The sequence below is a fragment of the Lissotriton vulgaris genome, chromosome 5, assembly GCF_964263255.1.
Source record: "Lissotriton vulgaris chromosome 5, aLisVul1.2, whole genome shotgun sequence".
NCBI classification, from domain to species: domain Eukaryota; kingdom Metazoa; phylum Chordata; class Amphibia; order Caudata; family Salamandridae; genus Lissotriton; species Lissotriton vulgaris.
In genome coordinates, this window is record NC_141693.1 from 1,463,273,486 (window position 1) to 1,463,288,692 (window position 15,207).

Consider the following 15,207-nt stretch of genomic DNA (forward strand, 5'->3'; position numbering starts at 1 on the left):
GTATTTGATGAAAAAAGAACACATACAAGAAAGAAAACTGGCATTAAAACTACAAAGTTTTTCAATTGAATTGTTTTAATTTTTGACCCCAACATAGAGGGGCATGGACAATATCTCAGGAGCACGAATGGTTGTTTAAACTTTGATTTACTTTCCAAATATTGAAATGTGGTGTCACATTTAAGTGTGGTTTACGTAGCACCCCACGGGGGCTTGTGCATAGTGCGTCGCTTTCAAACAGTCTCTGTTTGGTTATTTGATTTCACACTGACGTGAGCCAGTCAGTTTAAGCGGCAGCACCAAGGAACAATTGTTTACTTTTAGAGATTTGGTTTCACACATAGGTGTGCAGAGTGTCAATCTTGTTACAGTATACCGTGACATTAACCACAGGGCGGAAGGTAATTAATGTTACTAACAATCCTGGTTGTGCCACGACGTTGGGTGAAAACGTATAAAAGTTGTGGCGCAGTGTAGAAGTGCTAAAAGACGGCGCAGTGAAGATGGAAGCCAGACTCACCATGTAATTGGCATGACTTGGTTCCGGGTGAATGGGTTAATTAACAGGGGTCACCTAGAAGGGGTTAAAAGTTACATTTAGTGGAAATGTGAGGAAAGATTGGAACCTCTCAGTAGCGGGGATATAGCGGAGTCTTACCCAAGTGGGGACCGTTAGGCACGATTCGAGAATCCGATATGTTCTTGACACCAGGGAGTACCTAGGAGGGGAGGATGTAGGGAGTAGGGTTCTATGAGCATAATTGGAAGGTGCTCAGGTGTGCGCCAAGGGCGAAGGCTTACCGGTTCAGTCGGTATCGTCTACTCCTAGTCGATGAGAGCTGGGTTGGGCTGGTGCAGGGGACTAGCCTCGAGCATGCGCATAAATAACCAAGGCCGAGGGAATTATTGGAAATGAAAGAGGGCTCGGGTCAAGGGGAAGGAGTATGTTTCCATGGCGGCCATCTTAGGATGGTCAGTAATTAAGGACGTGACGGGGAATAAAAACCGCAGTCTGAGGCGGTAGTGCTAGTGACTGTGATTATGAGGTGCACAACGATTGTGAATACAATTAGGCACTTATTTGGAAATGCCCACTTCAGTTATTGTATTATATACAATTTTGAACACAACAAGCAAGGTAAATTACATTGCATGCAATACAATGGCGACAATTGGGCAGACTAGATTTGTCCAGTCTTCCTGAAGATTAAGTTCGGTATTTAAACTGTCAGTTTTCAGGATCCATTTTAGTTCCTCTTTATTCAAGAGTCTTGTGAGGTCACCTCCTCTTGGTGGAAGGGTGGCTTGGGTGATCACTGTCCAGCGGACATCATTCTCGTTGTGTGCCTTCTCGGTAAAATGTTCAACGAGGGGGGCATTTGCTGTTTTGCAGCGGATCCTGCTGCGATGCTGGGAAATACGCAGTTTAATCTTCTTAGAGTTCATAACTCTTTGAAAAACTTTTTCTCCACTTTTGCCTTTTTAGGTTTTGAGAGGCTTGTTATTTTTAGGCATTTATGAAATGTCCTGATGATGATCCCTGTGATTTAAATACGGGATCGAAATGCCGTCGACCATATTCATGTGCCATATACTGTTTGTATACTATGTGCAAGGTTTATGTAATGGCGCATCTGATACTATCTGTTCACACCGTGATTTAAAAGAACATCTTAGCTTTCTGCCTAGAAGCCCTTTCTGTTCACTTTGAGTGTACTAAAGTGTCTGTGTATTTGAGGTACAGGCTTGTGCCCCACACTGTGATACCGTTGAAGGATATTCTTTCAAATATTTTGTTATGGAAAATACATGCTGACCACTGTCAGACTGGACAAATCACCGCAATACAGAATCCATTGTGTCTGTATTTATTTACTTGTTTTATCCTGTGCTGCATGTGTAAAGTGACAAACAGGCCAAGTAATTAAACCCTACACCATAAGTAACATAAAAGCAAGATTAATACATGAAGGAAGGCAGACTGTCGCTTCGAGCTGGCAGCGTTGTGCTATGGGAGTGTGCTGGGGGCGTGTGGTACGTTCCGCCCTTCATGCCATGTCTCATATCGTGTGCTAATCCCACCATGCTCCCTTTAAATACCCCTGCACCCCATAATCATAACCCACCCTTACTCCTTAACACCATGGCTGCTAGGGAGATTTTTGTCCTGTGCTGGAAAATCCCTCCTGCCATCATTTCATGACGAGCTGGGCTCGTCATCAGCGTGCGAGGAGGCTACGCCGATGACGAGCCCAGCTCGTCATCAGCATGGAAGGGGTTAAAATACCCCAACACCCGTAAACACTAACCCATCTTAACCCTATAAATATACCCTGTACCCCAAAACCCAAACCTAGCCCTGAACCCTTAAAATACCCCTGTACCCCAAAACCCAAACCTACCCCTAAACCCTAAAAATAAACCTGTACCCCCAAACCTAGCCCTGAACCCTAAAAATAACCCTGTACCCCAAAACCCAAACCTAGCCCTGAACCCTAAAAATACCCCTGTACCCCAAAACCCAAACCTAGCCCTGAACCCTAAAAATACCCCTGTACCCCAAAACCCAAACCTAGCCCTGAACCCTAAAAATAACCCTGTACCCAAAACCTAGCCCTGAACCCTAAAAATGCCCCTGTACCACAAAACCCAAACCTACCCCTGAACCCTAAAAATAGCCTTATACCCCAAAACCCAAACCTAGCCCTGAACCCTAAAAATACCCCTGTACCCCAAAACCCATACCTATCCCTAAACCCTAAAACTACCCCATTACTCAAAACTATATCTGAACCCTTAAAATACCCTAACACCCCAAAACATACACCTCAGTACCCCAAAACATATACCCCTATACCCATACTTCCCTTATCCAAACATAAAATAAAAAAACACATGCTTTTACCATTCATGCATTTACAACGAATTTTGTTGTAAATGTATGCGTGGTAAAAGCATATAAAATGTAATGCCAAGCGTTATAATGGCATTGCGGAGTCATGGTACTTTCGTAATGAAAGTATGCAGAGTGATGGTATGGGGAAAGAAAGTTGCGGAATAATGGGTGTTTACCCTCCCCCTGTAAGTATATTGGTGGCACGGCGGCCCACATCTCCAGCAACATACTCATATTTTTTCACCACCCATTTGAAAAATGCACAGGTCTCTCTCATTGATGGCCAGCACCGACATACACTTTTAGACACACCTCCCGCCACAAGTTCTAGAATTGCGAACTTTAGAGCTGGGGAGCTACGTTCGAATCTCAGCATCAGCTCAACATCCTGTGATTCCAGGCAAATCGCTTTGCCTCCCCGGGCCGTCCACAAATGAGTGTGTTCTTCTGTAATGTAAATTGTGCTCATGCCATGTTGTCGAGTTCGTGCTACATAATATTGCAAGGAAAAATAAAGTAGGGAAACTCGAGTTCACACACTACTGAACACGCACTCTTAAGGGCATCAGCAGTGCACTGTGAATCGGAACGTATAACAGGCCTGTCACACATAAGAAATGCTATCAAAACGAAATCCTACAAAACAATATACTACTGGCCGGCAGCAATTCATACCCAGACAACGTCGGGACGGGCTGCTAGTGGAATAATAATACTTAATTAAGGATATAAAGGAGACCAAGGGATAAAAGAACGGAAGTCCGGGTCTATATATCCTCTTGAGACTAATCCTAAAGGGTGTGAATTGCCACCTATGTCTTGGGGAGAATCCCGCTTAGTCTAATAGAAGACTGGAAAGTGAACAACACTGTTTTTTCTTTAAAAGTTTATCCTGAAGAAGGTGATGTCAATCAACTCTAGTCCACCGAAACACTGCGTCAACAACTTGTTTTTATTGTATTGTAATTGATTTATTATGTACCACTGGATTGTTTTGTCTATATGTCTAGGAGATTCATTTTAGAATTTGTGTTTGAATATTGCGATCTTCGATCCGAAGCATAAAACCAACAATGCTCTGAGGTTCCCTATCTGCGATTAAGAAGTCAAAATATAAGCAGAGCTTAACTGTGGAAAATAGAAAGGATTTTTTGAAATGTGCAATGGCGACCTAATTAAAAAAGAACTAGTGTGAATTTTCCTGTGAAATACTTAATGAATGGTTTAGGAATTTATAACTAATTTTAATGATGTATGTAAGATATTTTTAATACAGGGGGAGATATTTCTTACAGAAAACAGGCTTTATAGTTTTGGTTTTAATGCGTTTCATTACATACCAAAGAGATCATAACAAAAATTTTAAATGAAATATATCCATATATGCATAGGGTATTCAAAAGAGACTGCACACCGAAAAACCACCAATGACTATCCAGAGTCCCAAAAGGGAGAAAGCAACAAGCACTACGAACTGAAAAAGATACGGATTTAACACCAATCACAATGGTAAGCCAGTAACCCATGGAGACAGCCATACAGTAATGCAGGAGTTGTGCTTGTCTAGAAGACCCTACAAGTCCTATTAGAGATAATCATGCAAGCCTTCTTGGGCAGCACTTTGTTGCACTGATAACTGTGGACAAAGATTCAAGCCTCTGAACACAGGAAAACACAGATAGCAACTGGAAAACCATTCAGTCCCCATCAAAGTTCCTTGGGACGATTTCTTTCTACATCTATTAGGGTTGTGCCCGAAAAGAGCACCTGTACCTAACGTGTAGGTTGTGCGTTTTTGTTTTTACAATGTGGGGCTAACCCAAGACACACTTGAATTGTACCTTCTCCCTACACAATGAAACTGAAATGACTGGAAACTAAGAGTATTTTAAGAATCGCCAAGAAGCCCACCACTCCTCCAACCCTAAACTACTAAACGACTGTACAAGGGGGCTTGGGGGGAGCATCGCCCGCAGGGCAGTTTGGGAGGGACTGTGGCTGGCCACGGGGTGGCCATTTTCATTTTGGGCGATATCATTTTGTAGCCCAAAGGGAGCCCAACCATAAATAGGTTGGGCTCCTGCTCCCAGCCACCATTTTAGGTTTGGTGACCTCGTGGCTGGGAGCTTAGGTTTTTGGTTTTTCCCTCCCTCCCGTTTTTTTCTGTTAGGAGGCTTTAGTTTTTCTTCCGAGGCGTTAGGCGGCATTTGTTGAGACAGGTGTGCAGGGGTATGGCTATGTATTGTCGCTTGGAACTGGTGCCGTGCGGGGGTAACTGGAAGTTTGTCAAGGTTGACTGAGGTTGTTTGGGTATTGTTGGATTCGGGTTATCGTCATGGAAAGGGTAGGCAAGTTAAGTTATAGTTTGGTTACGCAGGTTCACGGTTTGACGGTGCTAAAGAAGCAGGAAGGGGAAGTTGTTCAACGGATGGGTTGTATTGAAGAGGTTTATGTTTTTTTGCATTGATGTATTTGGTTGTAATGTTGTAATGTACGGGCGGGTCGGATTCTAGGAAATTTTAGGGGTGGGGCCAAAGGGCAGTTACATGGTTGTTTAGTGGGGTTTAGTTTTGTAAGGCGTTTGCCGAGGAATTTTTAATGTGATGCGCACCTTTTTCAATAAAGCGGCCTTTTACACACAGCACAGAGTTTGTGGTCTGCTCCCTCCCCCCCTCCCTCACAAAAAAACATGTGGCCACAGCAACCTTTTTGCCCCACAGAAAAAGACAGCATACGAAGGATTCCACTTTATTCTTTTGAGTTTTGAAAGTCTGCCTTCCTTTGTCGAGCAATAGCCTGGGGAAGTTTAAAACCGCACAAACTAGATTCCTCAACATAGGTGTCCAACCCTTTAAAAGTTGTTGTACTTGGAGCCCGTAACTGATTAGAGTCGATTAAAAAGAAACAACCAGCTTCTGACACGATGACAGATCCCAGGAGAAATTGGATCACTAGCAGAAGATGACCAACAAATATAGGTTAATCAAGGGCCTTGAGAGGGCTAAGGGAATGTTTACAATCAGCGTGGTTTGCTAAAAGATGCGCACCTTTATCTGATGAATGGATATTTCAATGGTTTTTAAATTCACTGAGGATACTGCACGTTTTTACTTGTTATGAATAAAATGTTGCTTACCATTTTGAATGAATGTGATAAAGATTAATATAATCAGATGGTGGTCTGAGTTTTGAAGCGAGGAAGATACCATTAATTGCAGCACAGTAATTCACCTCAGATATCATTTACTGTTATTTCAAATGATACCTATGAGCGCCATTGTTTAGTTGTACGCATACTCACTTTTTTAGCAGCATGCAGAAATATATAGATAAAACCTAGCTTGGGTTTATAAAAATCAAACTTTTTCCTTAAATCAACATTCAACAATTTCAGTAAAAACCAATTAAAAAATGTAGATAAAGGCCAGAAAGAGCCAGTGTATATAAATTGAAATGCAACATTAACAGTTACCAAAAGAAGAGGATAAAGAACACCGCTTTCCATACGAAAGAAATACGTTGAGTTTCAAAGATGTAAGACACTCAACATCCCTTGAGAAAATTAAGTCGAAAGTGACTAAAAGAGCAGATCATTCTTTTAGCGTAAACATTTGGACAGCCTAAGGTTTTGGACCCAAAAAGCAGCGGGAAAGGGAGGATCAGTTAACCTGACACTGCAGTTTTACTTGGGTACATTTTTACTTAGTTGACAGAAAAAATGACTGCTTGGTTTGGACTGCTGTCATCCCAAGGAAAAATAGGAGAGTTTCGTTTTTAACAGGTCGCTAGAGGTAGGAACATGAAATAATGCATTATCTGTTCCCAGGTATACGTTTTCGCGCATACTACTAAACAGTATTTTTGTTGAGTTGTTAAAGATTGTTCTTTGCAGGTATGGTCCTTCGAATAAAGCTACCAATGTACCTTTTCGGAAATTGAGCAAATTGGGAAAAATGTAATACAGGCATTTACCTAGGTTGCAAGTAGGTCAAATTTTTTACAGATACTGAAAAGAAGCATGTAGATAACAGATGTTGCCATGGATAGTATAGCGTGGCCATGTAGAGTGAAGTGCTTACCACAAAGGGCCCTTATATCAAACACCAACAATGCGAGCAGAATGGGACATGCCACCACGGAGGTACATCTTCACTATAAGCAGATTGTGCTAAAACTCCTAACATAAGCACAGTGGAAGCAGATAGTATTAAAAATCCCCACCGAGGTACATCTGTAATGGTAGAAGCAGAAGGCAATAAAGCTCCTCACCAAGGTACATCTGCAACGGTAGAAGCAGATGGCATTAAACCTCCTCACCAAGGTACATCTGCAACGGTAGAAGCAGATGGCATTAAAACCTCCTCACCAAGGTACATCTGCAATGGTAGAAGCAGATGGCATTAAACCTCCTCACCAAGGTACACCTGCAACGGTAGAAGCAGATGGCATTAAATCTCCTTACCAAGGTATATCTGCGCAGTAGAAGCAGATGGCACTAAACCTCCTCACCAAAGGTACATCTGCAACGGTAGAAGCAGATGGCACTAAAGCTCCTCACCAAGGTACATTAGTACAGTAGAAGCAGATGGCACTAAACCTCCTCACAACTGCCACGGTAGAAGCAGATGGCACTAAACCTCCTCACCAAGGTACATCTGCAACTGATCGAACAACGTGGTCTCGAGTATCCTCCTGAAGGTCAGCAGGTCTTGGGTCTGTGTGGGAGAAGGATCTCCCACCGGTGGTTGTTCCTCGGATGTGCGGGACGGTGGCAAGTGAGAGGTCGGGGGAGCATAGCTGGAGGTTGGGAATGTAGAAGGAGAGCAGTCTGTTGAGGTAGGCTGGGCCGGTCTTGTGGAGTGCCTTGTGTGCGTGGGTGAGGAGCTTGAAGGATATCCTCTTGTTGACGGGGAGCCAGTGCAGGTTTCTCAGGTGGGGGTGATGTGGCCGTGGCGTGGTACGTCAAGGATCAGTCGTGACGAGGCGTTTTGGATGCGTTGTAGTCCTTTGATGAGCTTGGCCGGGTCTCCCGCATAGAGGGCATTTCCGTAGTCGAGTCTGCTGCTGACGATGGCCTGAGTGACTGTCTTTCTTGTGTCTATCGGGATCCATCTGTGGAGAATGCGAAGGGTGTTGAAGCAGGAGGAGGAGACGGCGTTGACTTGCTTGGTCATTGAGAGCGTTGAGTCGAGGATGATTCCCAGGTTGCATGCATGGTCGGTGGGTATCAGGGCTGTCCCCAGTGCCGTCTGCCACCAGGAGTCGTCTCAGGCTGAAGGTTTGGATTCGAGGATGAGGGCCTCCGTCTTGTCCGAGTTCAGCTTCAGATAGCTGGTCTTCATCCAGTCAGCGACGGCTTTCATTCCTTCGTGGAGGTTGGCTTTGGTGGCGATGGGGTCCTTGGTGAAGGAGAGGATCAGCTGAGTGTCCTTGGCGTAGGAGATTATGTTGAGGTTGTGCTGTCGGGCTACGTGTGCGAGCGGGCCCATGTAAATGTTGAACAGCGTCGGGCTGAGGGAGGATCCCTGGGGTACGCCACAGATGATCTCGGAGGCTTTGGAACAAAATGGGGGGGGGGGGGCTCTGGGTTCTACCGGAGAGGAAGGAGGTGGTCCAATCCAGAGCCTTGTCTCAGATCCCTGCGGCGTGGAGGCGTGCGCGTAGTGTGCGGTGGCAGATGGTGTCAAAGGCGGCAGAGAGGTCTAGGAGGATGAGTGCTGCGGTCTCGCTGTTGTCCAGCAGGGTCCGGATGTCGTCGGTGGGAGCGATGAGGGCAGTCTCGGTGCTGTGGTTGCTGCGGAATCCTGACCGAGAAGGGTCCAGGATTCTGTTTTCTTCGAGATATCGGGATAGCTGTCTGTTGACGGTTTTCTCGATGACTTGGCCGGGAAGGGGAGCAGAGAGATGAGCCAGAAGTTCTTGAGGTCTCTTGGGTCTGTTTTAGGTTTTTTGAGTAGGGCGTTGATCTCCGCGTGTTTCCAGATCTCTGGGAAGGTCGCGGTCTCGAGGGAGAGTCTGATGACGTTGCGCAGGTGGGGTGCGATGGAGCTGCTTGCTCTGTTGAAGAAGTGGTGCGGGAATGGGTCTGTGATTGTGCGCATGGTCTGCAATGTGAAAAGTGTATACTATCTTCTACGTACCTGGCAGTTGGATAAAAAGTTAAACAATCAAATGTTTTATAGCCATGCTGTACAGTACTGCGGATGCTTTGCAGTGTGGCCGAAACAAATTGAAAAAAGAACCATAAAGCAGACAGGCCCAATGCGTTTTTTTTTTTTAAGTGCTTTAGCGCTGGATGCATCATAGTCTTTTTTAAATCTTTTTTTAGCCAGGCTACTACACAGCTTGGCTACATATCATTGCCAAAGCCAGCACTGCCCATGGTATACAGTGTGAACAAAAGGCATTGGCAGACCCAATAGTCTCAAAGGCAAGACCTATTGGCTTTGCCAACGCTTGTTAGGTCTCAGCACACCACCTCTGTGATTCTGAGTAAATCAGTTAATCTCCCCCAACAGTAGGGAAAGAAAGAACAAGCATTGGAAATGCAATAGGTCTCGCATTAGAAAAGTTGGAGCTTTGGTTTTGTAAATGAAATTTTTTTTATGTGTTGGTCTTGAAAATAGCTAAATTAATAACTTTGTCATTTACAATGCCAATAGTTTTAACTTTTCTCAAACGTGACACCTAAAGCATTTGTAATGTAATATGGAGCAGGGGAAGGGAGAGAAAGTTGGCTGAAAACACCATCTGCACAGCGCACTGTTCTCGTTCTGAACTCCAGGTTTAGCTTTATTTTATTTATACTTATTCTTGCAATATTATTTAGTGAGTACTAGACGCGATGGTGTCAGCCACTTTACAACGCAAAAGAAAAACAATAGCCCAGTTTCTATGCCAAAGAAAGAAGACATTTCCTCCTACTTACTATAGATAGAAATAGATACCATTTACACACGAGAAAAAGGCAAGGCAAACAATAGACCGTGAAGAATGCTAAAACCGTTCCTGCTTGTACGAGAAAAATAGGATTTCCATGAGACAGTTTACAGGGAACAGCAAGACACCTATCTACAAAACAAGAAAAGAAAAAAATGCGGAACCTATTGTATTGCATTTACATGAGTGTGAGCTCATTTTCCAGGTGGAGAGGTGAGTTAAAAGTGAGCATTCGCCCGATCTGTATCTAGTGTTTGCAGTGGGCAGATCTTCTGTTGCTCCTCAGTAGATGCTATGGGATGTGCTTAAATTATGTCATTTACAAGTCAAGGCAACCAGTCTGTGTGAAAACAGTTTCCTCAGGTTGATGGATGCCACAGAGACAGTGTGAAGCAGTGGAGCGCTGAGCCCTGGTACAGTGATGTACCTTCAAAGCAGGCCATCTTGTCGCCATCTCCCACTTTCCCTTTCACTTCCTAGTGACGAGAAAATACACTGGAGACCTGGTGAGTATTGCTTTTCAGAAAGAAAACGCCGGCGAGGCCAGGATCAAAGGTGCTGCTCAAAACTATAGTAATGCAATATTCCACCAATGCACTTGCCATTCAAGATGCAGCGGCGTTCTTTAACCCCTTCGCTGCTCATGACGAGCTCAGCTCGTTATGCAGTACACTGGTCGTGTGCTTATGATGAGCTGAGCTCGTCATGAATAATGGGAAATCAGAGAATGCAGCGCCGCAGGGGAAAACCTCTAGCAGCCAAGGTGTTAATGCCACAGGACTTCAGCCACACTACCTACAGTTCCAGCAGTCCACGGTGCTGCTGTGCTGTTCCATGTGACATTATTGCAACACAACCATCACCCACCAGACATTTAAGATGCAGCTCTGATATTTTTAATGCTACAGGACTTCAGCCACACCAACCTACAGCACTAACAGTCCAAGGCGCTGCTGTGCAGCTCCACACTAGAGTAATGCAACTAAATCAATAGCCAGGGCCACTGGAATTATGCGGTATGCGAGGGACAAATTATGTGACAGGGTTGAGTAAATTATGCGGCAAGAAAAGGTAAATGCCGAGGGAAATATGTTGTTCTATTACTGGGCTTTCAGTTATCCAAATGCATTCTGAGATTTGTAGTATTAGTGCCATAGATCAGTGGTTCCCAAAGTGTGCGCCCCGGCACCCCGGAGCGTCGTGATGAGATGCAAGGGGCGCCGCACAGGATGTGAGTTGTGGAAACTGCAGGCTGAGAAATGTTCCATCCCTTCCCCTGTGAAGTGTGGCGTACGGTGCACCCCGAGTGTCTTGATTAGGCCATAGTACAAGATGAATGCGAGGCAAAACGGCCTGACAAAGTAAAGCAGATGAATTATGGTAGAAATAGCGAGGGGGACACAGGCAGGGCCCCGGAGAACCTAACTTCTTTGCCAAACTTTGGACTCCATCCAGAATACCAAAGATAACAAGAGGGAGATCAAGAGCTATATTCAAATCCAAAGATGATGACAACGTTCTTCTTAAGGCCTCCCAGAATGTGGACAAGTAGGGGCATTCAAAGAACATGTGACAGTCAGAGGCAGCCACCAGGCCACACCTAGGACATGCCACCACGCTCCCCTGAGTGAACTTCGAAAGCTTTAGAGGGGAAAAGTAGGCTCTATGGATGGTAAAGAGGTGATTTCTACGCAGCCAAGCCGGTTTAACAACATCCCACAACATTCTACAAGATGAACTCCAAAGGTTTTGTAGATTACGATCAGTCATACATGGAGACCAAAGCTCGTCTGGTAGTAAAAATATGCCATCCATTTCTTCCAAAATCAAGTTGTACCATACTGAGATTTCCTTTTTGGCTGGAAGTTTATCTACCAAAAGAGATATTAAATAGCTATTCCCTCCTAGGGGAAGTTTGTTTGCACGGGTTGGCCGAGAAGTATATGCACGGGACCAGCTGGATATTTGCATATGCTTCAACCTAGCAAAATTAGGGCCAATGGTATTTCTCAGGCACTCCAACGGAAGTAGTTCCCCATCCAAGAATAGATCGCCCCATACAGCCAACCCAGCTTCTTTGACCGGGACCGCAAGACTGTCACTCAACCAAGCCGGACTCTCAGGGAGTTCCCATAGCGGGGTCCTACTACCGTAGTACCCTATTTTAATAGCTTTGGTAAGCTGTGCCCACATTCTAGCCATCCCCTGTAGGATCTTCAATTCAATTTTTTTGAAGAAGTTAGGGTCCCCAAATTTAAACAGAAACCCTGATTGGCTGACACCCTCTCCTTTAAGCAAAGTGGAGTTCAAACACCCTACCCCATACTCAGCTGGGTTCTTTAAGAGCATTCTGGCATGAGACAGCTGGAACGCCCATGCATATGTCTGGAAGTCTGGGGCTGCAATTCCCCCCTTTTGTCTGCGCCTTCTAATCTTCTTCCAGGAAATCCTCAGAAGGTGCTTACTCCAGATGAAAAAGCTAATGTCAGATTGTAATTTTTTTATTAATGAGGGATCAAAATATAACGGAATAGTATTAAATAAAAAGGAAATCTTAGGTAAAATAGCCATCTTAACTAAATTAGCCCTTCCTAGTAACGATAAAGGGAGTTGTGCCCATGACTAACAGTTTACGGCATTCCTTGGCCACAGATACAAAGTTTATATTGATTAATGTCCTTAACAATATTAAGGCCCAAATATCTCATCTTATTACCAGGACGAATTGTAATACTCGATGGAATCTGATCTACATTCCATATCATCATCTCCGTCTTGGAGGCATTAACCTCGTATCCGCTTATTTCCCCAAACTCTGAAGCCACCCTGAGAACTGCCGGGAGCGTCGTGTGTACCTCCAACGTATACACAAGAATATCGTCGGCGTACAGGGCCACCTTTCTCTCCCACCCCTTATACGTGAACGATCTGATGTTAATATTATCCCTTAAACACTGGGCAAATGGTTCAATGTATAGATGGAAAAGCAGCGGGCGAGAGGGCAGCCCTGCCTTCTTCCCCTCGTGATGTTCAGTGGCTTCGTCAACATCACATCCCTTCGACTCCGCTCTTACCACCTACACATTCCAAAGGGACGGTGGAATGCCTACATAAACATGAAAAGGCATATAATATTTATAGTTTAATTTCTATAAAGCTACTAACGCTACAGTATGCATGCAATATTCAGTTAAGTGCACGCCTGTGTGTACTCTTCCTATTGTCTCGGGCAGTGGTGTAAATGCAGTGCTAGAGGGAAACTTTACAAGTGCACAAATTCTGTCTTTTCTCTTTCTTTTAAAGCACTACTCGTACCACCCCTGCGCTCCACTGTTTCCCCTCCATACCGTTTCCTTCCTCTTTAGATAGGTCAAATGGTCACTCCACTGCAAACAAAAAACATAACTAAAAAGCAGTGTCATTTGCAACGCCAATAGCTCTAACTTTTACTAATGCGAGACCAATTGCGTTGCAAATGCTTGTACCAAATATGTCACAACTCAAAGGTAGCTCAAACATAAAGAGGCAGTATGTATTTACCTAGCTGACTGCCTTACATACGTTGCCATTATTTCATGGTTTACAGCAGCTACTAGTTTGTAGCGACACAGCTGCGGCACTTCTCCTACCCTCATGCACAACATTGGATGCGTCCTACTCCGACCACCCTATAAACCCACACGTTCCTAAAATACATAAAGAGGGTAAAACTGACACCACCCAGAAAACTATTCAGTGCATCAGCAGGTGTACGAAGCTCTGTACAAATACTACATTACCATATTTTCAGAATAACCGCTCACCCTTGACACTAGATTGCGAACGCGCAGCAGAATGGAGGTCAAAGATGACTGTAGTTCTAAGCAGATCCTTAGCAGCCTTATCCAACACGGTACAGCCTTTACTTTAAAAAGTAACTGAGGCACCCTTCACGACTATTAGACCGCAATAAGGAAATACCAAATGCCCACTGTTAAACTGGCTCTCTTTTTCTGTTAAAGATATTTGTATGATCCTCTGAGAAGGCGACAGAAAAGAAAACAGCGGAGTTCAATTACTACATTTGTGTCAGTTGTGCAGTAGTTACCTGCTGTGATAGGGCCATCAGGCTTTCTGGTCAATAACATCATGGCTGCCAGGGGGATGGAGGACGAGGAGGCTGCAGGGGGCGATCACCACCCATCCCCGAGTCAATGGGACACCCCGTCCTTGTGCAGATGGCCTCACTCATACAGTGAAAGAAGAGCAATCGGGAGATCGTAGGTGTGCGAGAGAGTTGTCTGTAGAGCTCCTGTGTTGAACCCAAAGCCCCTCATTGGCTAGGCCTCGTGCGCTTGGTCGCTGTCCCTTCAGTAACCTGCATTTGCTGTTAAGATTCCACCTCACTGGAAGTAGCGACTCCGGCACCGGATCCTTCCCATCCCCCCTCATTAAGCGTGGGCTGATTCGGTCAACCCTAGTTTCTCGTTGGTTGGGGGAGGGGCTATCTGCCTCTTTATTTTGCGGTTCTCTCACTTGATCCCTTTAGAGGAGGCTCTTGCTCTCTCCGAACTAGATCCCGTCGGAGATCCTTGCAGGAACGGATAGGTGTTCTCGCGTTAAGGCCGGGTTTACTTCTGTTTTCTGTGTCAGGCTCCTGCTCTCCTCTTCCTCGGCCTCTGCCTCTGGTTATGCGATGAGAGAGAGTACGAGCTCGCCCCTCCCTATTGAGGGAAGCGATGGATGCGGGGCGGGGCTCCCAGAAACGAAGGGGAGCGGCCTCCTGCGGCAACAGGGCAAGCAGCTGGAGATGTGAACCAGGCGTACGATTCTAGCCTGCAATGCTGGCTTTTCTTTCGAGGAAGAAATAGTGATGTTTTAGTGAAGGTCTGCTAAGAAATGTAACAGCTTTAGCAGAAGTTTAGAAGCCATCTATTAGCATGTGTGTAGGGAAGGGTGTGTAGAGGGTGCTGTTTATGTTTGAAGGATCCGTCGGAGGCGTGTCGGGAGCAACTCAAGAAGTGCGTTTTGATCCCGGGATAGAAAGGTGGCAAACATCAGACATTTAAAAGAGATGTGTATTGGAGAATGCGCGTTTCCTGTCGCTATGAATGTGGGAGACTTTGGCAAACAGGCGGCGTCTTTCAAAAGGAACAGGCACTAGACAAAACAACAAATATTAACTGATAAGAACACGGAACGGCGGAAATGGAGTACACATATGATACTTATATGGGGGATACGATAAGTGGGTCGATGCTTTGGAAAGAGGGATATTGTCCTCTACGACGTGTTTTAACATCAGTTAGATGAACCGAACTATTGCAACGTATGAGCATGATGTTGACACAGATGCACAAAGACAGGCCAAAGGTTTTGACACATTAACAAGG

At 44.9% G+C, this 15,207-nt stretch overlaps 1 protein-coding gene across 1 annotated transcript in view; it reads right to left on the reverse strand.

Annotated features, from left to right (window-relative positions):
- DYRK3 (dual specificity tyrosine phosphorylation regulated kinase 3) overlaps positions 1-14,519 on the reverse strand; it is a 49,753-nt gene extending 35,234 nt beyond the window's left edge. The window contains exon 1 of the mRNA XM_086923410.1: positions 13,923-14,519. Within this exon, the coding sequence (XP_086779536.1) occupies positions 13,923-13,965 (43 nt within the window). The 5' untranslated portion in view covers positions 13,966-14,519. The remainder of the gene's footprint in view (positions 1-13,922) is intronic.
- Between the last annotated feature and the right edge of the window lie 688 nt (positions 14,520-15,207).